Genomic DNA, 24,279 nt, shown 5'->3' with positions numbered 1-24,279 from the left:
AATCTTTGGTAACTGGTGGAACGCGATAAAAATCGTCTGGGTGTTCCGGGATCATATGCACGAGGCCATACCGTGTGTTCGTGTATGCTAGGTGTGTACGAAATGCCGATGGTTGTGGTGGCCGGTGTGGCGCATCGATTCGGAAACGTTCGAAAAACTTTTCTTTGAAAACTCGAGTCGCGTAACTTGCTACTTACCTTGGCAGCGATCGCCCCGTATCAAGCCAGTCCTCAACTTCCCACAGTCGTATCGCCGGGCATATCGCCTCACCGACGCGTAGCAAACTTTTCCTTCGGCTCCTCGAATTGTTCCGATCCAATCTTTACATAGATAATTCCTTCTTTTCTCTTCAAATAAAAGATCTCGTAAAACTTCGTTTGACCGCGATCGTTACATAGAAGATTCTTCCTTTTCTCGTCTAATTAAAAATCTCATAGAAACCTGAGCTCACAAGTACATCAGGAGCTTCTTAATTATACCTGGCTTCCTTAAAATCTTTTGTAACTCGCTTCTTTCGGACGGATCTGGAAATCCGTCTGATTCGAATCTGATGTGCAAGAGACACTTACAGAATCCTCTCAGAGAACACTTATAGAGTCCTCTCAGAGAACACTCGTAGAATCCTCTTAAAGTACACTTCTTATTTAGAAGTAGCCGAAGCTTCTCTTATTTCTCATCTCGTACTGTCGCGAGTTTTTTCCCGAGACACAGGGATCTTCGTTTCGATAAGTCGATCAACCGTGCACGTCTCGGCTATTTCGCCCTTCGCCACCACCTTTCAGATGCGATCGAGGAGCCCGGAGCCTGTTCGTCGTTTACATCGATCCGCGACCCTGTCATCTGTTATTCGTCTCAAGCAACCGGTTCGACCATCGAAATCTTTCTCCGACGAACAATTTACTTCACCAAACTGGTTTTTCCCGGTAGAATATACGAGCTGTATCGACGAGAAAGTTAAATCTTTCGGAGAATCATCTCCGCGAGCCCGTACAAGTAGGAAGAGCCAGGAAGAAACGAGCAGATCCAGGGAGAGACGAGATGATCCAACGGAGGTTCCACTGGAAGAGATCTTGCTTCAGAAGCTTGCCACGTTGCTGCACGTTGCTTGCAGCATCCTCCGAGTATGCTAGTCGCGTGTTCGAGCCACGATGATGCTTCTTTCAGAAAGATTCTCGCGTTTTTAGCGATTGAGAGTCGACGACGAGGACGAGAAGATGATTTGGTCGACTTGTTGGGTCACAGACGCGATATCGTCGCGGTTTCAAGGGTCGAATGGAATGCTTCGTCACGACTGGACGGGGAACGGCGTTCGTCGAGTGCCGTGGAAACTGTCTGCCGTCCATGAACAGCGTTGCCGGCACGGACGCACCCCGTAGAAGGGTGCAGAACGCGCAAACGTAGTAGAGAAGGAGGTTGCTGCGCCAGCGCGGCCTCGTGTGGCTAGATCGCCGCATGAAGGAACGCCGCAGCCCCGTTTCAGCAGCCTCTCCTGCCGCTTCCACCCCTTCTAACGTTACTCCCCCACCGTAAACGTAGCGTGATTCCTCTGGTAGACTGTCTTCTTCGTCTCCTCCGCGGCCAATGGGTCGTCGAAGGCCGAGGCCACGAGCCTTCTTCCGTTTAGGGCTTTTTCGAGGTTAGATTTCGTTCGAGCGGATGGAACCAGAGGATCTCGCGTCGTGTGGAACGCTTGATTAGGTTTTACAGTCGATGATTCGTTTCGGCTTTTTGATTACTTTGGTGCTTAGAAATTTTGTACATGATACGGAGATTTGCACGTTGTTAGTTTTATTTCTAGGAATTCCTTTGTGCAATTTGAAGGTTGAAAGATGGCGAAGATTGTTTTAATCGAAACACGTTGATAGCTTTTTTCTAATTATTTGGAAGAACGAAAGTTTTGCGTTTGGTTGTAGGAATAGTCTTAAGGGGTTTGGATAACATCGAAGGCTGTTAATGGAGATTTTTGGAATACGAACGAATTAGTGGTTTTTTGTGATTTGTCGGAACAATGAATTTTATTCGATATTCCAATATCTTTCTAAATATTTTCTTATTCGAACTTTCAAGCTACCGAGCTTTAACACGAGTAATATCTTCTGCTTACTAATACTAGGACAAATTCCATCATTCTTTAAACAAATCTTATCCGTTCGGTTAGAAGACAAAGAGACGATAAACAACCGGCGGTGTATCGAGCCTGGCGAACAGAAAGTCGATTTAATTGTTCAAAAAGTCGGACAAACGAAAAGTTTCTACCGAAATATAACGTTCCGTACAAGGTAATTCGCCGCATCTCTCCTCTCTCTTCTCTTTTCCTCGTTTAGTTCGAAGTGCCTACGACGTCTTTTTTTAATTTTTTCTCTCGACGAAGCCAGGCGTTGGAATTTCAAAGAACTCGTCTTTGTACCTTCGACGATTGTGGTCCCTTTATTTTCTGCCCCTTTCGTGCTCTCCGCTCTTTCAAATTTTCCCCGGAGAGAGAGAGGGAGAGAAACGAAGGGAAGGGGGGAAAGAAGGAATAACGAAAATCATCTTTTTCTCTTCGCTGTTTGTTCAACAAACGTCGCGTCGATTCTGATAGAATCATAGTTTTCACGCGTGTACCCCTTCGCGAGAACACGGCCGCCATTCACTAACACTTTCTACTCTAATCTTTTAATCCACTGTTTCATGATCTTTTCGGTGAGCGTATATCGTAGCGTTAGCTACCTGATGCTCTAATACAGTGTTCGAAGCAACGCAATTTATATTTGGAAATATATTTGTGATAACCTGTAAGAAATCGTTCTTCTTTGCTCAAAGTATGCAGGAAGCGAATGGTCACTGAAATTCTACGACTTAAATAAACCTTCCTATTTGGAGTAGAATAGGTTTTTCGAAGATGCGTCGAGGATGTCTCGAGTGTTGCCAGCGAATCAGCGAATATCACGAACTTTCGTTAGACCGTGTCGTCTTTTTCGGCCATTAAAGGCCGCTTTAGAGAGACATAGCCCCGGGTGAAGTCGCTTTAGCGACGACCACGAAACTCTTCTCGAAGAAATCAGGCATTAGTGCATCTTTGGAACGAGCACACAGAAGCCTGGCCGAGAAAAATAAGCATAAGCGTTTTCTTTCTTCGCTTTCTGAGAAAGCAGCCCATCGTTTCAAGAGGATATTCCACTATCACTGTATACCGTATACATATATCGACAGAGTACTCGAGAGGCTTAGCGAAAAAGCAACGTACACGTATAAAAGTGTATTTGAGAAAGAGGAATTTTTAGATGATTTTATCAATCTCCAAACGTTTGCGAACACTTGTGGCAACGTATTTTAAGCCATTGTCTCTCCATCTTTTTTGTCGACTGTCCGAAGCGTTAGTCGTTTGTCTTGCACCTATAGATACCATAATTATTTCTGCCGATACAAAAAATTGTAGGATAAAGTTAGTTGTTTCAGAACAACGAGCGTTATGATTTATGACTTTCTTTCCTCGAAGTCATTTTTTCCGAGTTCTATTCTCTAGAAGAACGTATTAAGGCGATAGCGTGTGGAAACTACCAGCTTCTTCGTCACTTTCAGTAAAATTATCTAAAATATTTGTAATTAGAAATTTATATACAAATATATTTCTTTTTTACAAGTTGGACGAATACCGGAAGAGTTTATTGAGTTTTTTATTTTGCTACTTATCATAGCCAAAGTGATCCTAATTAAGACTTTGAGGTCGGTACGCTGCCGCAAGCAGCTAGTCTAGTCTTCTCTGCCGCGCAATTTTGCAAGACAAGTATGCAAATGGAATATGCGGCAACGCTTGAAAAAATAAAAAACGTTTTACGTCTGCCGTCGGTAACGCTCGAAAAACACAAGATTCGCCGATTCGCGTCTGCCGATGTCAATGTGCTTCTAGTTTCCAATTTCTATAATTATTATTTGGTTAATTATCGCGCAAGAGTGGCCAGATTGTTAAATCTTATTCTTCGAGAACAAAATGAGAAAGATTTTAATCACATCCATCCACAATTTTCCATGCAATTATAAATCTCGTAATAAGAACAAAAGCGAGGAACAAAATTAATAACCCCGGTTAATAACTTGGGTATTTAATGAAACTGTAGACGGTGTCGCATAATAATGAAATCTTCCATTTTTAACGCTTTTCTTTGCCCCGGCTGGATATTCCATCGCTCGGAGGAAATGAAAGCAATGTCTTTGAAAGCGTAAACGAGCGTTTCAGCTCGATCTTTCGGCGCGCTAAATTCCCGTCGATCGATCGCTTCACGCCCCCATTATATTTCCTCTCGAAAGAAGGCTTCATTTTTCACCTACTATCTCCTTTTTGCTTCTTCTTTATCTATTCTGCGATTCGCCGCCAAGAGAAACAACTTCTCTCCTCGTTTCTTCGCGCCGCGTGCTTTCGCCGGAAGACGGCACATTTTTTCGAAAATAGCTCGCGCGTATATCGTATTTATCGCGTCCCAAGGATTTCTGTGGTTTTCTCTAAGGCGAGATTAAGGCATAACGCGAATTCCGTTCGATACCGAGTTATTGAATCGTCATCGTGATCCTGTCGTGAAAGTTGTTACAAATTAATTCGCAGCGTAGAGAAACGTAGAAAATTCTGTGCCTTCTTTTTTCTTTTCTAGTTTCTAGATTTCTTTGGTGAAATTTTCTGTAGCGAATTTGTCTAACGTGGTAAAGTCCCCAGTTCGCAAATTGAAAAAATTATAGAACTCTGGGGATATGTAGATGTACGTGAAATATAGGTATGTATCGTGTAATTTTCTTTGCTGCCCAAATTCGCCGTAGCAAGGGGATGAAATCGACCACTGAAAATCCGGCCATCTTCCGATTTTACGTTATAACTCGCTGTAACATTGATAAATATTTTACCAAATGATAATTCAAAGAAGTAACTTTCGTCTGTAACATATTTTTTCTATCTTTCACTGTTCGCTATTTATAACGGAAAATCGATCAATTCCTCCTAAAGCGAATTACTTTTTATCATTTCCACAATGTTTTTTTTTTTTTTTAGTTTCTTATTTTTCGTAATTTTACTAGAGAGCTGTCCACCCGTGTTCCGTTTTCGATACGAGCGAGCTTCGAGCGAATTAAAAGCTGTCAAAACTTGAAAAAGGCTAAACGAAATGAAATTAAGAAACACGACTTTTGTGACATTTTAGTTTATACGTTTAGGATGGAAAATCGAATAATCGAAAATGAAATCTTTGCATAAAAACAAGGCATGGGAACATTGGATATTTTGACTAGTCTTTTTATATATTGTGCATAAAGTTACAAACGTCGACAAAAGTATCGACATCGTCGCTACCTACTACGTATAAATAAATCAGTGAATTATTGCGTTAATAAATAAATTATTCTTATATCCTTTTCTTTCCATCAAAATCACGCGATTTCTAATATTTCGCGTTTTCTTGGAAATATTTCTGACACCTGACGCGCGTCTACTTAAATTTCCGATTCGTTCGGACAGCGTGTTCTCTGGAGGACCAATCTCAAAGTACGATTTGCTTCGAACGAAACTGTGTATCATGAATAAAACGAAACGAGTTTCGACTTACCGAGCGTCGTAGAGGAGCAGAACGTGGCTGAGACCGGTTATGGTCACCTGTCGCATCGGAATATGTATTTAATGGTACGCACGAACGCGCGCACCTTCGCGATCACTTCCTCTTGCATCAAGTTGAAGCACATCGCGATCAATGCCATACCTAAAACGTATTACTTTGCTATTAGTCTATTTTTAATGACGCTTGTGCCTACTGGTAAGTTAATGTTACTTTCAGTGCTACTTTTTGCTTTGCAAATGTTTACCTTTGTAAATGAAAGTTACATTCAGTTTATGTTAGTTTCGCGAATCTTTGAATATATACGTAAAGAGAATTCTCGCGAAAAAGGTGAGTAGATTGTTTCATTAGGAGAGCGGGTTGAAAACTTTTCAATCTGTCCTCGTATATTCTTTCGAAATTAATAGACTTGACGCGTTGAGATCAAAAAATCATACTTTCTTCGTTTCTTCGAGGATTTTTATAACGCAATTTTCTATTTGCCAAACTATTGTGCTATAATAATATCCGCGTGCTATAATAACGAAAAGACTCGAGACTTTCTTTGTTTCTCGAAGAGTACTTGTAGTATAATTTTCTATTCCTTGGAACGTTATAATATAACAATGTCTAGCGTCGTTCCAAAGGAAAGCAGAATAAACAAAAAGATCTGTTCTGCTTGAAACAAAGAATTATATTTCCTTTGTTTCTTGAACGATTCTTGTATTATATAGCACGATTTTCTATTTTTTTTTCTTTTTTTCTTTATAGCACTATAATATAATAATATCCATGCTCGATCGACGTCCATTCGACGTAAACCAACGCTCAGACAGGAACGACTATAAAATGGCCGTGGATTCGATTCGCTACTCGAAAAAAGGACCGCTTCAAAGAGACTCGTTCCCATTGCCGCATAAACGCCAATCGAAAAATCGAATTTCTCTACTACCTGTGATACGACACGGGGTAAACCTCAAAAAAGCTAAAATAGAAAGAAGAATTCGGGCTAGTTGTCAAACTTTTGTCTGGCCACGTACAAAGTGGCGGACGGCTAAAAAGCAATCGATCCTCCTGACCCTTGACACGCTTCGCGACACTTTGGCCCTCGATTCATTAACCACGCCACCGCGTAAGTGTGTACCTACGGTCGTGCGAGCATCGAAGAGTCGACGAATTTTAAACGACGGAAGATTTTTATTTATCATCGAGACGTTGACCGCCCATAGTGGCCATCGATGACCTACGTTTCGCTAAATTTCTTGGAATGATTAAAACAAGATAAATCTCGTGGACAAAAACGTTTTTAACAGCGTGAACGATTTAGATAATATGGTTAGGAAAAGGTGCGTAAATATAATATAATATTTTGCAAAGATTAAAATTAAAAAGCTTACGGTTTAGAGTACTTCAACCTCTTGACAGTTGACAGGACAAAATATATAAAATTCTCGTGAATTTTTGAAAAATTGGATAAAGACAAAGACGGACAAATTCGTATTAAACTCTCGATTCCAAGTTTCAATTTCGGGAATCGACAAAACTAAAGAATCTAAAATAAACCACTATCGGAATTTGTATCATAATCTGAATTTTTCGACAAACATTTTTACGAAATATTCTATTTATACGTGATATTATCGGTATATGCCCTCTGTGGAAATTTAACCAGCGAATGGATACCGTTTGAAGTGAATATTTTGTACCGTTGGCCAAATTAAAGCTGTCGATCTCTTTGAAAACGACCAAGTCTGGCCACGCGACATCGTGTTTCCATCGGAAATCCGCGGCGATCCAATTGTCACGTTGCCAAAGAAACAATTACGGCGACGGTTTCGGTGTTCGTCCAGCGAAAACTTGCTCAAATATGTGTTGGTGTGCCGTGCATCGATAGTTTTCTGATCGATGGAGTGGACGATTTTATTTTTCATTCGTTCCGCGGCTTTTTTCCACGAAGCTTTTAGGATTTAAAGAGATTCGTCGGTTTCTGCTCTGATGATTAATTAATGAATATTCTAATAAAAGCCGATCGCGTAAACGAAGCGTCGTTAACAAAGATGAAACGATTGTAAGAAAAAAGCTTGAAAAAAATATTTGATCTTCGGATGACGGATGACGAACGTTCAAACCTCGATCGTTCGAAGCGAAGAAAATATACACGCGCCTATACAGCGTGTACAATCCTTAGACCTAGTTTATGGAGAAAGCAAATTTTTGAAAAATTCCTTTATCGCAGTTTGTAGCCAAGTCGAGGCCGAGCAATTTTTGTTTCCAACGTTCTTTCGTGCGATTATTGGAAATGCCACAAAAATGGCTGCTTCGAGACTGTACATCTTGTACATATTTGCGAATATAACAAGATATGGAATATATATTCGATATTTGAAAAACAAAAAAACGTTGAAAGCAGCATCTGCATCAACATCCACCTTGCACTTTGCCAAAAAAAGGTACAGAAATAAAGAAATATAATTCGTTCTATAAAAATAAGTGAGAAACTGATTTCCGTGATGTGCCGATCACAGAAACGGATAAAACAATGGGAACAATAGCAATCTGTTCTCAAATTTCAAACACGATCGAATGACGTAGTGATAAATCACGGTAGAAGCAGTCGTCTCTGTCGGGATCAATACGTGGATCGAAATCGATCGTTCGTAAATGCGTTTATTTATAGGATAAAATGGAGCGCGCAGTTCCTCTGAGCTTGTATTACATTATTCGTTCAATGAATCGGATCAACGAGAACGTTGTTAAGCGAAACGTTCGTTGTCGTGTCGTCAAGTCCACGTGCTTGGAAATCGGCCTGACTAGAACTATTAAATCGCGACACACATTAACTGCCGTTAGGATTTCGTCACGATGACATAGTTCAACCCTTTCATAAATATCAATTCAAACAGGACACGAGACGAAACACTCGTCTAGTGGACTCAAAGATCTATACGGGAGGTTACCCTTGTCGTAGATGGTATCTAGGAAAAGTGGTGGACCTTTATGAAAAAAAAAAAAAAAAAAAAAAATCAAAAAAATGAAAAATATTCGTCAATTTATTTTTCAGAAAAATGATATTGAAAATTTAATAGGTACATGTGTATTTGATTAAAATTGAATTTCGTTTATTTTGAAAGTCTTGTAAATGTTAATGTCAAATATTTGAAAGGGGAGATCGTTTTAATATTCGAAAGATAAAAAGTATAATATCCACTGTACTATACATAGATTTTATTTCTTAAAAAAATAAAATAAAATTGTATTTATCTAACGTACAATTTCATGTGTTTCTTTTTATTTGATATTTGATATTTTATTTATTGTTATTTTATTTGATATTGTGAATATCGAGAATCCCTTTGCTGGAATATAATTTAAATATTTTAAATGATATGCAAGTTAAATGTATCAAAATTCTGAAATGTTATACAAAAATTAAGAACGCGATATCCGTATACGTTAAAGATTGCTGCAAACCGAGACAGATGAGAAACAGCTAGATGGGAAATGTGGAATAAAATTTTTGTAATTCATTTACGACACAATTTACGAATTGGTAACTCGAAAACTTTGCGAATGCACGTGATTTTTATTTATCTAAAGATTGAAAGGAGAAGAGAAAGAAGACAAAAGTGGACGAGGATGGAAAAAGTGAATGTCCGTAGGGAATTGGAAGCATTAAACGTCGAAACCTATAAAATTGTGAGGTCGGTCTGCACTCACCGAGCATTAGGTACATGGAGCAGAAGATGAAGGATAAATCGAGGCCCTGGGCCGCGTAGATTTTGTCACCCGGCACGATGTCGCCGAAACCTATGGTCGACAGGGAGACGAAGCAGAAATAAGAACCGTCCAACATGTTCCAGTCTTCCCATTCGGAAAACAAGATGGCTCCGGCCCAAATGTACCTGAAAAGTCCCTCCAAATGACACGATCGTTCGTAATCGCGATTCTCTTTCGATAGATCAACGAATTTGTTAATTCGTGTCTGTGATTATCAGAAAAGGAAATTTTCTTTGCCAAGAATATTAAGATCTATGTAGACGTTACGTGTATATTATTATATTTCAGCTCTTTCTAATTTACATGTAGCGGATATCAACGCGCGAGCCTCTCGATACAAAACTTTATTTATTACATGTTTCAATATTTATCGATATTTATATGTTTCAATCGTTTACTTGGTCAAAAGTACTTGTAAATACCGGTTAATTAAATATTAACGACTCACCCGACCATTATGGCGACACATAGTGTCAAAGGTACGGTGACTTGTTGAGGATCATAACTACTGCTATTACTGTCATCGTCATTTTCCTCTTTCGTATCGTGTTTTTCCAAGGAAATATTCTTGTCCACGCTGAACGAATCAACTTCTCTTCCATCTATGTCAACCATCTATCGACAAATGTCTCTATATCATCGTAAAATTCTACCGTTTTCTGATTTTATAATTATTTGTCTGAGAATTTTGCGCGAGTACAGAATTTTTCGCAAATATTACTTTTCTAATACAAAGGGAATTTGTACATCAATTTACGAGCACACGTTAACGAAATTTTAACACGAAACTTACTTGCCAATGATTTCTCCTTACATCCGCGTCATCGTGAGTATTTCCTCTTGGCATCGTCTCTAATGGCCTTCTGCGACATCTTTAAAGAAAAAAAGTAAGAAAAAATCCCTATCGAAGGAAAAAGAAGCAAAAGTACCAGAATTCTCTGGATCTAAAAGAAAAGAAAAAGCAAATTTCTTTAATCCTTGAACAATTAAGTAGATTGACCTAACAACGATGGTTTTACAAATCGAATTTTAAGGTTTCCGTTAACGATCAAATAAAAGTAGAAATGGATGAAATAAAACGATATAAGAGGAAAAGGAGAATACTTACTTGCACAGACAGCAACGAGCGTAGGTCCATTTGAAGCTTTTCGCAAGAATGTCACCGATGTTGCTTAGATATAGCAAGAAAAGTGGCAGGCCTATTATGGCGTACACTATGGTCACCACTTTGCCCCATTTCGTCTTTGGACAAATGTTTCCGTAACCTATGAAACAAGAAAAGTCGCCGTTTCTTCCGTATCCTTCCTTTCGTCTCATTGAAAAAAGCCGCCAACACGTAAATTTTCACTCGTTCGTGAAAAAAAATGTATCGACTGTGTCTTTCTCTTGTTCTTAGTCGTGTTAAAAGCATCAGATTATGATAACGACTGTTATAACAAATATAGTACAATAACGTAATCACGCTCTGAACTTGATTCATCATCTTCACAATTACATAACGATTTTACGTTCAATTATGGATCTCTATAATCTGTCGAGTCATTCATGATATTGTAATAAGAGGCGCGATATATTTACAGTAGAATTCTGTTTATATAAACTCCGTTTGTCCGAACAAAATTTTAGTTAATGCCCGATTAAATGAAGTTTTGCCGGTTGAATTCATTTATCTGAACCTGAGCTCCTATTATATGAGCGAAAAATGGTAAATGGTAGAGATAATTGACGAGCTCCTATTATACGAACTCCAATTGTATATAAACTGTTTGTTCTCCGACAAGTTCTGATAAATGGAGTTCTACTATATCCTTTTCTGTGGTAAATGTTCGAATACTTTCGCGAGTTACTGCATCTATCTATAATCTTTAAGCAGATTCGATTTAGAAAATCCCAATAAAAAAAAAAAAAAAAAAAGAACCTGATCTTATCTACAGTTCGGTAACATTTTGTAACAGCATCAACCGCGAGTATTTTAATTAAAATCCCCTCTCAGAATCAACGGTCGTCAGTCACCAAGTGTAAAGTTGAACGCGCGTTGACTATAAAAAGAAAGGAATGCCTGATCGAGCGTGTTCTCGCGAGAGTACGATATTAATTACTTAATCGACTATAAGTTACCGTCGACCCTTCGACACCTGTCGAGCGTCGTAAAGATCGCTGAAGGGAAGTCAAAAGTTTCCGACGATATCGCCTACGATCATTTTCCAGGCGAGATTTTACGAGCAACCCTTCTGGGAATCTCGTTCCATCAAATTATGGATCGTATTCGAAGGATTACGAAAGGCGAAAAGAGCCGTGAATATCCGAGAATCGTGGACGTTAAAGTTGTTTACCCTTTTTACATTGCTTTCTGGCGTCTGACGTCTAGATTTTTGCCGCTACTTCTGCAAACTTCTGAAAATTCTCGTATTCTAAATCTACAAGCCGATAAATTCTTTAATTTTTCAAATTTCTACATTTTCAAACTACAAATTCTTTAATTTCTGGACCTCTAAATTATCGAATATCCAATTTTCCGAGTCTTTTGTTCGTTACATTTCTAAATTTCCAAATATCCGAACCTTTGAATCGAAAAACTTCTAAATTTCCGAATTTCTAGTTTGTCGAATCTCTCGTTTGTTACGTTGCTACATCCCCAAGTTCCCGAATCTTTGAATTCAAAAATTTTCACGTTTTCAAATGTCTAAATTATGAAATTTACAATCTTCTAAATCTTTTGTTCGTGAAACTTCGAAATCTCGATATTTCTGAACTGTTTGTTTCAACGATTTTCAAATTTTCAAAATTGTTAGTTATGGAATTTTTAATTTTCCAAGAACCGCTCTTACCCAATCGGGAATTAGCCAAGTACACGCGTACTTGGCAGCTTTCCAAAGTCCATTTTCACAAAAATGAAACCTTCGACATAATTTTGTTATTCTTGATTTTCGTCTTGTTTCGAGCCATAGAATCTTCGTAGCTTCGCTCGTACTACGAATTTAGACCCGCGTTGTGTAGAATAGATACTTGATCCACTTTGTGTATGTAGCGAGAACGCGTATGCGTGAAAACGGAAAACATCGATATCTCGAAAACACCGGGAGAGCACGGAGAGGCCAATACAGCCGGAAACCAGCCTCGCAGTATTTACGTTCCAAGCCGCTTTATTATAATTTATCGGCGATTCACGGCACGATGATTTGTTTAGCGCTGCGCGAGCCGTCAGAGGCTTTGGGTTTCCGGTATCCGGCCTGGAGAACGGTGCTGGGTGATTAAATTCCTGTGGTAAAGCGATTTCGAGGGACCTTATGTCTTTGTAAGTGCTGATACCGAGCGTTTTCTTCCCGTTTATTGAATTTTCCATTAAGCACCAACCTCTTGAGAATTTTTCTTCGCGACATTCAACCGTTTTATGAAAACATGGCACTGAGTTTATAATTTGGTCCAAGTTATTTTTGACAAGATTATGTTTCAAAGTTAGGTTTGAGAAGTAGTATAATTTTTAATAAAACTATGTATTATTATACGATATTATTATACATTCAACAAAATTGTATAGCAATAATAATCGTAGTAAAAGGAAAAGCTACAAAATTGTATTAAATAAACGCTAAGACGAATGTACAGTTAGTCGCGAAAATCTACGTACAACTACCGACGAGCGAAGTCTGTGTATCTGACTCGAAAACTAAAAATTCTGCACTTTGTTACAAAATTACTTATATTACTTACGCATCGACGTAATTACTATACGATTGTATGTATAATTGATTATTTGAAAAATTCGATGGTCTAATATAACGTGATTAAATTCGGGTGGTCAAGGTTCTATCGTAACGGAAAGAGTCAGAAATACAAGAGAGACTACTATCGATTACGTTGAATTATTAATAAATTCGCTGGTCAAATAAAGCGTTGTCGCAAATTATCGAGCGTGCTGCGATTAATCTTGATAATTGATTGGTTGACCTACGGTGAAATTATCCGGTTCTAGTGTAACGAGCACGTCCCGTTGGCCTACCAAGACACATCGGTTCCCGGTACTTTCGGTTAATCACCAATAATTCCTTTGCGTCATGTTACACTGTCACTAATGTCCTCGATCCGTCAATGAGCGCCACGCGACGCTGATTACGCGGATCCTCGATGATTTATGCGTTTCGTATCGGTCCACGAAACTTCCGAGTGCTCCCTTTGACGACTCTGATCATTTTACCGCGAAACGCTAATTCGTATTCCATTTGCGATTAATCGATGTGCCGTTATCAATGAATTACAAGTATATATATATCGGTATTCCGAGTAGATTATAGATTTTTATAGTAATTCGTATTTTTATGAATCTCATAGAAACGTGGTTCTATGCCCACCATTATCCATATATCGATAAACGGAAAGAGTGACATAAATATTCAACATATTTTATAAAATTATAAACATTTTAGTAAGGAATCGGCGTATTCTTGAAAGTTTTTGCGCATACGCTACATTAACAGCCACTGGCCTGAACATTACTCCAAATCGAACAGGATATAAGGTACTACCATCGATCGACTATCCGATCCCCGCATACCCTGTACAACGCAAGTCCACCACTGTAGTAGCGATTAAATTGGCGTGTCCTCGAAAATTTTCACACGTTCGGAAAGCGGTTATCGTTAGCCGGGCTACGGTCGGCTCGCGAATCGATCTGCCTGTCGACTAGCCTGCCCTTTTAGGCTGATGCTGCTAGCCTGTAATCACGGTTGAGATAAAGTGGATAGCTGGGTCTCGTCTCGAAGCCAGAAGAGGGTGATGGGACATGGGCGAGGAAGGGACGAGAGGCCCCCGGGAATTAATTGAAAGGTCGCGTGCACGCGCGCTCACCTATACCTGTATCGTCTGTAACGCGATAAAAGTTCCCCTCGTTAACTCCCTCGATCTACCAACGCCAGTGGCCTTCTTTTGTTTTTGCCTAAAAAAGAAGTATCATAGTCGACGTTAAATTTAGCTTGGAACGTACTATTATTTACGTCATTTAATTTTTCGAATAGCCATTCGAAGTACATATAATAAGCGTGAATTATAGCCCAGCTGAACCGTAAGACTTATTAGCGTTACGCGTAAGATATTGTCACACGTGTTCGAGACTCGACCAACACGATCGTGATGATCCAGTTTTCGTAATAGCGAAAAGGAAATCGTTCCATTCATCGGAATTAGCGATATATTATGTACACTCGCCGCACTTATCCCCTACACACATTCGGGGATGCGGCACTCGCTCTCCATTGCCTTATTAATTAACCACCGTCACTCCCTCCCCTCCACTCCTCCAATTTTCCTCGCTACTAAGTCCTGTTTTGTTCATTGACTGCAAGCCAAGCATTGCCCCCTTATGCATAGAGCCGAGGACAAAGATAACTAGCCAGGTAATAAGCATCAACGAACTTTCCTAAAGTACACTGCTACTAATTTCATTAAACTTCATGAATATGTAATATATGGCTTTCAGCTCTAATGACGTTTCCAACAAACCGCGTTCTCCTGAAGAGCATTTATTTACTTCATTTTGCGTTGCCTTTGGAGGAACCTCGGCAAAGTGTTGGAATTCTTTTAATGGTGTTTCAGTAATATACGAAGTGATTTCATATATTCGGATAAGATTTAAAAGATAAGCTTTGCCTTTTACCTTCCTGCGGTGAATTAGACTTACCGATCAGGAAAATTCGAGATGCGGGGGAAGGGACGCTGGCCGGTCAGCAAGGCAACAGTGTGAGTGCCGTTTTTGTGCAAGAGGTAAGTGCAGCGGGTGTAATAATACGTTACACACGCCGATCAATGGAATGATTTCCTTTCCACTATTACGAAAACTGGACGATCACGATTGGATTCGTCGAGTCTGTAACATTTAGAGCCTGGCAATATTTAGAGTAATCGCAAGATATTGTGCAGCATGTTCGGTATACCAGCAGGTATTTCGCGAGGCTCGCATAAATGTTTCAACGATCGATTAGCTATTCCTTTTTCAGGGGATTTTTCCGTTGATGAATGATTTGCGCGTCGAATGGTCGCGTTCGTTATACCGATACCGTAGTTTTTTCGTATTTTGATCTCCCTATGGAAACAAACTTTCGTGAATCTGGTCTGCCTTCGTACGCGATTCTCCTCGGAATTTATCGTGAATCTTTTTTTTATCCTATCTGTTACTCGACAAGAACTGCTTCGAGGATAGTGAACCGCTTAAGTAGTAACGCTTGTAGTTGTGAATTCGTTTACTGTACGCTAATCTGTAAAACGTCTGTAAACTGTAAATAAAAGTTTTATCGCGTCATAATATCGCGTGCGATAGCTCTAATAAAGATTAAAATCATTCTGGGTTTTTCTGCTTATAACTTTCTAACCAAATTACATTTTGTCAAAAATAAACAATCGTTCGCATACTTTTAAGCGACAGTGTACATGGAACAGCGAAATTATTCGGATTTAAAATCGCTGGAAAGTTTTTAATCGTGGATTTTCGGTTTTATCGCGTGGAACAGACTGTCGTTGGGTCGGGCTAAACACGTCCTTCGAAAACGCGGTCAACGACGCTGAATCGGAAATTAATTGACTCATATTCGAAGCGACCTCCGAAGATCATCGAGCGAAGGTCGTGCTACGGTCGATTTCCGTCACATCGCGTCGGCTATGTTTAGCTCGTCAGATTTGGCTATCAGAGTATTTCTTTAACATATAGATTTTAATCTTACGGATGACAAAAAATCTTCTTCGAAACTCTACTCAATTTCACGAGCGGGGGAAACGAAATTTCGTTATCTAAAGGAGGCATTTATTTCGTTGTAAAAATAAAATCCAAAGAAACAAACTCGTACGCGTTAAATTTATAAAAAGCTCTCTATAGGAATAAATATCTTTTATAAAGAAACCAAAAAAGCCAGTAACGAATCTTCTCCTTCAAAAAATAATCCAAGAACCAATATTCTTAGATTCTATATTTAACAATAACTTCTCTCCCTCGATAAAAATTATTTCTGTACTTTTGGACCATCTGTAAAACCATTGGTTTATACGCGTTGAAGACGTTGAAGGTAAATGATCTGTGATCTTGGAATATTTTTAACTACGACTAGCGGGCCTCTCTCTTTTGACCAAGCGAGTTTCAGTTAAGATAATAGTCCGACGAAACTTTAACGGGATTTAACGGGGTTTGTGTGTACCCAAATGATCGAACGACGTGCAATTTCTGTAACGAGGAACAAACTTGCAGGTAAACTCAGCCGAAGTCTCTCGTGTAAACCAGTCTGCCTCGTTATCGACTTCATCCTTTAAGTCGTCTGACAATCGGTGCCGAATCCCGCTGCTTTTTCGTATAATTAATTCCTCCGGCTAACGCGTTTTCGTATTCCTGTTTTGGTACTCCTGTCTTGAGTATACTTCGCTCGACAAACAATCTAAGCCGATACTGTATCACCACGTTTTCTTGACAAACTACTAGAACCCCCTTTTTTTATCGTTTTCTTAGTGCATTAAGCGTTATTAAGGCGATATATCATCTGTTATTTCTTTTTCGATCAATTCACATCGGTATTGAAACATTTTTATCGTTACAAAAAACGAGGAAAGCTTTAGAGATGATTAAAAAATGATAAAAAATTTAATAATAATTAGAAATTTAAGATAGAACGAACAAAAGATTCGTATCCGACATTGCAATAAATATCTGTTCTCTATGAATAATTTATTTGACGAATTTGGATGATTTTGTTAGTTTCTCGAATATTCTTGAGATTTCTTGAATATTTTTTAACGAAAAAAGTTGAAAAAAGGCTTTATCGAAAGACGCGAGTTATTTTTCTCCCGAAAAGCCTACTTTTCCCATCAGAATTAAAACTTCAAAAGTAACTTAATTAAGACGCACCATTTTATCTTTTCTTATCGATAAACCATCAACTGATTTCCTTTAAATCGATACTTCTCGGAGCCAAGCGTGTATTTCAAGAGACGGAAAATATCTAAAGCAACTACGAAAAGGGAAAAAGTGGAAGAACTTAATTACACCGGTTGGACAGTTTCGTATTTCCTGGATGTCGAGAAATCGGCGCGGCCGTTACTGGGAAGCGATTTTGGTATACATAGAAGACAGCCGACAAGCTGCGAATCATACACGAGAGAGTTCGTTAGGCCGGAAATTAATTAACGGCCGAGCTGAGTCACCGATCGGTCGACCTCCTGAGATTAACGAAGCTACTCCCTGCGACGTTGATCTTAATCGATCTTCCGATCGACACTGTGTATCGTATTCCTGATTAATTAATCCTCTGATTCCCTGTGTCCCGTTGAAATCAGAAATCAGTAAACCTTAACGTAACTGACCAACTACAGGAGGAAAACCGTAATTGCAATGAGAAAGAAATTATATTCGTTTAGCATTCGCAAAACAAACTTTTCCTTCTTCCGCGTCACAGTATTTTATATAAAACGTAATATCCTCACGCCCTTAGCTTAAAATAAGCCGTTAGCCTCACAGAACGCTATAATTTATTCAAATTCCATATTTTAAGAGCGAGATCCAAGGCTCTATCTTTCACGCTGACGAAAACACGCGTAAATATCCTCTAGCTTATAAAAAAAGAAAAGAAGAGAAATAAAATAAAACGCATCTCCCTTTACACTCTTACATACACAGATCTTAATCCAATTTTGTTTGGTCTTTGCTGGACCAAACCTAGCAAACAGATTTATCCAGCGGGTCACAGGTAAACTGGATCGCAATTTCCTTCGTTGGAACTTTGAAAACATTCGTTCCTCGAGTCGCCGGCTACATTTCAAACGTTAAAGGTCACTCGCGTCCGTGTGTTCCTCTTTTCGGCATTAACCATTCTTTTTGCAAGCTGGTTAGCCAGGTCGAGGCTCGTCCGACGCGAAACATTAAACTTTGTCCCGGCAAAAACTGTCGTGTTTCTCTCGTGTATGTTTCTACTTTCTGCCCTCTATTTCACCCCTTTGTTTTTTCGATTTTTTTCTCCCGGTTTTCTCTTCTCTCGAGTAGTAGGTACAATTTTCTTGTAACGTTAAGGACGATGATTATGCAAGCGGATAAATTGAACCCACTCGGAGTAATTTCTCTCTCTTTTCTTTTTAGAAGTGTTTGTAATTTATTGTGTGGTTATGAGCATGTAAATGGAGTTGCAGAAATGGATGGTAATCCACATTGCTAGAGAGTAGAAGCGTTGGGGGTCTTACAGCGAAGGTTTTTGATTTTTAGATATTATATGTATATCTAGTATTGTTTTTTTTTTCTTTTTAGATTCATCTTACGGTAACTTTGTTATTTTCTGTAACATTTTTAAATTCATTTCATTCAAAGAACCGAATCAAAACCAAACGTTTACGTTATGAAAATAAAGCTATCTTTTTAATCTCTTTTTTTTCTTTCAATCGTATAACAAAAAAAGAAAATACAAAAGGGAAATGAAACTTTCATGTATGTAATGAAAATTCTGTTACTTTTTTTTTAATATTTTTGGATCCACTTTCTTTCAAACAAGTTGAATAAAAAGACGGTCGAGGAGGAGAAGTTTCACGTTTCGATAGATTTTATCTGCTTTTTTCTTCTTACATCTTTCTCTACATGCTTTGTATTTCTTTCTTCCAACTAAATTGCAAAAAATGGAGTGGTTATAGGATATGAAGATAAAAATAGGATATTTATAGCTCGATGGTTCTGTTCTTTAATGGAAGAAAGAAATTAAGATTCCTTTTTATTTCCTTTGAATCCAATTCTTTCTTACAACTAAATTGTGGAAAACTGAATAAGAATGGGAGGTGCAACGAGATAAAAATATCTTAATAAGATGTCTTACAGATAGGTGTAATAAGAAGGTAAACTCACCGATAGTAGTGATCACCGTAAGAGAATAGAGAAACGCTCCAGCAAAGCTCCACCTTTTGTTTTCCTCCCCGCCATCGTAGCCATTCTTTATGGCCATTACCATTTTCTTTTGATAATTCTCGAGGATCGCTTTCACTTTCGCTTTCCAGATTCTTTCGGAAAACACGTTCTCCTGCGCGTGACCAACCAAGCAAATAAAGAGGATAAGAATTTTGTTGTTTTTAATCTCTTCAAAATGCATATTTTTTATTCGATTTTCAAAATGCACCTATTCAATTTAATCCAATTTTTAAAACGTACTTTTTACATTAAACTATGCAGCAAGGAAATAAGGCAAAAGGAAATCGAACGCTGTTCAAAAATTAATAGTCATCTTAATGAAAAAGAATCGTTCTACTTGTTTAATAACGATAAATTTACCTATATACCTAGTACTCAAATACTTCCATTTTATGCCACAAATCTATGAACCAGATTTAATCGCCGTAAAAACGTTTCGAAGACATTAATGAAAAAGTTGAAAATTCTCCGATCGAAGGTTACCGACAAGTCCAGAAAAATTGTTAATAAGAATTTATAAGATATTATAACGTACTATAATGTTCTACAGACGTTTACAAAGATATCGGAAGCTTTTTCTCCTTTCCGCAAACCTTTTTCTTTAAATCCATAAATCACTGGTTGAAGAAAAATCGTCAACCATGATTCTCGCACCTACTAAAACCAACTGAAGTAAAATTTTCTTTCGAAACCATAAAACGGAAATAGTATAAAAGAAAAAATGGCTACCTTGGACGTAAGCTCCCAGAGGGTGGCAGCTGTCACGTTCCTCAACCTGATCACGTCCCCGACGATGTCCAGGTTGTTTCTACCCTCGATGTGGGTGAAGAGGAAGGCCCCGGCTATGGTATATCCGACCACCAGGCACACTATACCGACGTTGCTGAAGAGGAAGGCTATCAGAGCCCTGGTCCAGTCCGCGATCCTCTCGCCCCACGGCTTCCGCCTTCGTTTTCTTCGCCTTCCGCCGCGGACCCGATAATTTCCACGCTGCCAGTTTCTGTTGGACGTCGAATACGATGCTCGATCCCCTTCCATCTTTCATCCGGCATCCGACCACTCGAGATATCGTTGCCTTTTCTTTCACACTTTACGCTCGTTCTACTCGCTTCTGACTTTGACTCTATCGAACCGTTCGAGAGTGGTCCGCTACGAGCATTCCACGTACATGGTGCTGTATTATTGTTTACGACGTTTTGTACCTGTAGAGAAATTGGTGAGATTTCAAAGATGGATCTTATTTCAATTTAGAAGGTTTTTACGAAGGACTTTCTTTTCTTTCTTTATTAATATTGCCCTTTTGAGGGCGATATGGATCAGCGTGGTTGGTTCGAGCGTTGGATGTATTGGTCGCTGCCAATATTGGGTGTACTTATCGAGGTTTATATCTGTAGAAAAATTGTTGAAATTTGCAACAGAAATTTTACTAGGGTTTATTAGATTTTCTTTGTTGTTCTTTATATCTTTGTAGTTTATTACAGAGAACTAAATGTTACAAAGCATTGAATTTCTATGTACAAGGGTCTTTGAGAAAGCGAGCTATCTCTCTTCTTCGTACGTCTGCTAGAAAATTTCTTCAAGGGTCGACAATCCTTATAAGATTATCTAATAAAGAAAGTTGAAGGTAAAAGGTAGCCATTTCGAGATTATTAAGAGGTCAGTTTGTCAGGTTAACGAACCGATCGTAGATGTAACAAACGCGAGGGAAGAGACGTAATTTCAAAGTTTCCTGCGTAATGACGGAGGTCGTTTGTCGCGGTTGGACGCGACGAAGATCTAACATGCGTGAAATACCCGACGCCGCGTCGCGACGCTGGCTCAGCGTGCACCATTACGAAAGTATTTCGGTGGCAGTCGTAAAATAAAAAAAGAAGTCAGGCATATACCGTGTCGACCGTGAGCCCAGGACCACCCTTTTCATTTCTCTGTAACACGAGCGGAGTAAACGTATGCTTCAAGTTTTGGCCTTCTTCCGGGTTTTAGTTGGCTATACGACTCTATGGAACGAGGTTTAAGAGACATCCTCTTTTTCTCTACGTATTATACAATTTGTTAATTATGCTCTTAAGTTTGGTTCAAGTTAGAAGAAGAAGTTTATAATTACGATCTTGTCGGCTTTGGTATCAAACGTCTTTTAGATTCTGAACGATAGTTTATTGTATCGTATCGAATGATATGCACTGTGAAGAACAGACATTGTTTCAAAATCATGTTCGTAATCTACCTGTCTGTTGAATATTACATATTTAATGTTTCCTATCGTTTTTCCTATTTCTTTCAACGTTATTTATTGCTCATGCTTATTGCTTTCTATTTTAACAACCTCGATTATCTGATCAGGAATAGGCAAATATCTGAATACATTTTAAGTACATATGTCGTGTTATATAACGATATATCATATACGTCGTATCATTTTACAGGTACGTTATATTGCATATTGCTAAGGACAGGCAATCGCTTCAGAGTCATACTGGCAATTTATTTACTCTGTTAATATTTTACATATAATACTTAACATCCTTTATCATCTCCTTGTTCTTTTTATCCTTTTATCTCTTATCATCTTAATTTATCTTAACTTTCTGCTTTGGCAACTGAGATATATCTTATCGCGAATATGCGAGTGTATCTGGTATACTCTCGAAGGGTAGTACACGTGCATTACTTTCAGGCATTCGAAAGCGAACGCCCTATTCGTCAACGTACCCGTTTATGTTAGAAGGTCCAATTGCTCTTGGTCCGCCCGCATGACGATCCCTCGACCGGCCGTTTCCGGATAAAAGTCTGCCTTACCTCTGGCCTCCTCGATCCGTTCCAGATAAACTAATAGGAGGAACACGGTAGAATGCTAAAAAGGGGAGCGCCGATTATACGCGATCGCTGACCCGGCGCAATAGCAAAATTACACGGTCCCGTTTAATGGGAAACGTCAGTATCGCCAGTCGTCCTGTCCCTTCTGCCTTTTCGTGGATTATATCGTTCGAATGCACAACCTCTCTCCTGCTATCGACTTCGTCCACGACCCGCCAAGAATCGAAAACGAGTTTAACGAAATCTATTGTCAGGTCGTAGTATACGTTTCGCCGAAGGAACGATCAATTTCTCGAGAAGCGAAAATCCCGTTTATCTTATCGTGCGATCTTGAATTTTTCGATCACTCTTATTAATCCAAGTTGTTCCCCTTTGATTTGGATTTCCATTCCCTTCCTATTGTTTTTCTTTGATTCGCACCTATGCCTGTCCTTTGCTTTATTTGGCTGCTGCCGATTTCGATGTATCGTCTCTTTCTTTTGACTTTGAAAATTTCGTTTCGTTCGCTTTCGATCACTTGAAATTAGTCGTCCAGGTTATCGGCCTTTTCATCGTACTTCTTGCGCTAATGGATCAGCTTCGTCGTACCGATTCTTTGGAGATTCGAAGGATTTTTAGAAATTTTCTTTAGTTCCTTTTGCAAGCAAAATTATGGATCGAAGCTATTCGAGCATCATTCGAATTACGTATTGCATTCTATCTTTGCGTCACCTTTTAGTTTTCTTGTTTCTTCTTTCTTCCTCGCTTATTTCGGTTTTTCAGGATTTCCAGAGTGACTTAGATACCCTCGTGGCGTTTTAAATATAGACTAGCCTGTGCCTTTGAGTCAGACACACTGTCGAGACGACTCGCCACGTGTTGACACGTGCTGCGTGAATCCATTCTTCATTGGACTTGCACGTTTCTTTTTGTAAATCATTTTTCTCCCAGAAGATACTTTAATTCCTCTTCCTCGTGAATCTCTTTACACGTTCCAGGATTTTTCCCATTTCGATAATTGTCATGAACGATTGAATTACGGCTCTTTTTGAAATCCATGCTTTCTGTTTACGTCAAAGTTATTATCAATTTTTAATCATTCATCGAAAAATATAATAATTCTTCCAAAAAAAAAAGATAATTTTCTTTATTTCACTTTTACTTCACTTTCTTCTTAAAATGTAATTTTACGCGTAATTTAAATATATCTTTTCCAAGAAAACTGCGAATCTCCAAAAAGTACAACGTTCTGCGATCTACTGCCAATTCTTCCGGAAACAAACATCTATTTCTTTAGACAAATTAATTAATTTCAATTATAAATTCGTTAATCACAAAGCGTTAACAAAATCCACAAACTCCAATTTTATTCGCCGTAAAAACTGTCCTTTGATCAACTATGTTTAATTCTGTGTAACTTAAAATCCACTAATATAATAACTCTCATATATCGAACCATTCAAAGTCATAATTTACTTGATATTATTTCATCTAAATAATTTATTTCAGAATTTATTTTATTAAAATGTTTCGTGACACTCGACGGCATTCGATTTCCCGGAAGGGTCTAATGGCGTGTGTTTCACGATCCACATGGATAATTGCGTGAAAACGAGCCGAGCCAAACCACCACGAGGCTCTCTCGTGCACTGATTCCTTGTTGCTCGCTTCGTAGACGTCGAACTGAAAATAGCGTTTCGCTAAAAATAACCGAATTCAACGGGGCTGGACCTGTTCGACTGGCAACTTCCTGGACACCCTATAGATGCGACCGCGCGGAACGTCTCCGTCACGCCTTTGAAATTTATCACCGGCGTCGATTTCTTGCGTACTTGTGTCTTGTAAGTATGCTACCGTTCGTTGGTATTACGACACCTGCTGAGACTTTGTTTTATGTATTTTGAATTTGTACATGTACGAAGACTTCGGCGAAAGAGCTTGCTACATTCGCTATTCTTTCCTTTTCTTTTATACGAAAGCGATTTTAAGATTTGTGTCTCTGAGGGGATAAACTGCTGTTCCACCTTTTATTGATTTCTTAATTTTATCACACTTGAGCGCATAATTGATATAAACGATTAAATAATGGTAAATGCTATATTTAACATAAAAAACAGTGCGTTTCTTCTATCCTCTTTGGAATTTTCGAAATATCATTGATTATCGTAATCCAGTAGTCATGGGTAATCACTAAATTGGCGAAAATGTTACGGAGTGTGAATAAATCAACGTTTTAAATTGTTA

At 38.7% G+C, this 24,279-nt stretch overlaps 2 protein-coding genes across 6 annotated transcripts in view; both read right to left on the bottom strand.

The window, feature by feature from the left end:
* The window catches only part of LOC126925137 (potassium channel subfamily K member 18-like), a 31,947-nt gene extending 30,606 nt beyond the window's left edge, over positions 1-1,341 (bottom strand). For all 4 annotated transcript variants that reach the window (XM_050740430.1, XM_050740432.1, XM_050740431.1 and 1 more), the window contains exon 1: positions 198-1,341. The gene's annotated coding sequence lies outside the window, so the exon portion shown is untranslated. The remainder of the gene's footprint in view (positions 1-197) is intronic.
* On the bottom strand, positions 707-24,028 carry LOC126925147 (potassium channel subfamily K member 16). Of its 2 annotated transcripts, XM_050740452.1 has the most exons (9): positions 21,952-24,028; positions 19,972-20,444; positions 19,183-19,354; positions 10,438-10,594; positions 10,123-10,201; positions 9,778-9,944; positions 9,270-9,454; positions 5,568-5,717; positions 707-4,848 (listed from the first exon to the last, which is right to left on the bottom strand). In XM_050740452.1, exons 2-8 carry the CDS (start codon positions 20,278-20,280, stop codon positions 5,611-5,613), a joined length of 1,176 nt encoding a protein of 391 aa, XP_050596409.1. In that variant the 5' UTR covers positions 20,281-20,444; positions 21,952-24,028; the 3' UTR covers positions 707-4,848; positions 5,568-5,610. The 2 variants fall into 2 exon arrangements, with proteins under 2 accessions (XP_050596409.1, XP_050596410.1); XM_050740453.1 differs by lacking the exon at positions 21,952-24,028 and having other exon boundaries at positions 19,972-20,704.
* Positions 24,029-24,279: the final 251 nt, after the last annotated feature.

Source organism: Bombus affinis, chromosome 15, assembly GCF_024516045.1.
Source record: "Bombus affinis isolate iyBomAffi1 chromosome 15, iyBomAffi1.2, whole genome shotgun sequence".
Classification (NCBI taxonomy): domain Eukaryota; kingdom Metazoa; phylum Arthropoda; class Insecta; order Hymenoptera; family Apidae; genus Bombus; species Bombus affinis.
Note: the sequence above shows the minus strand (reverse complement) of the source record. Positions and strands in the feature narration are given on the sequence as shown.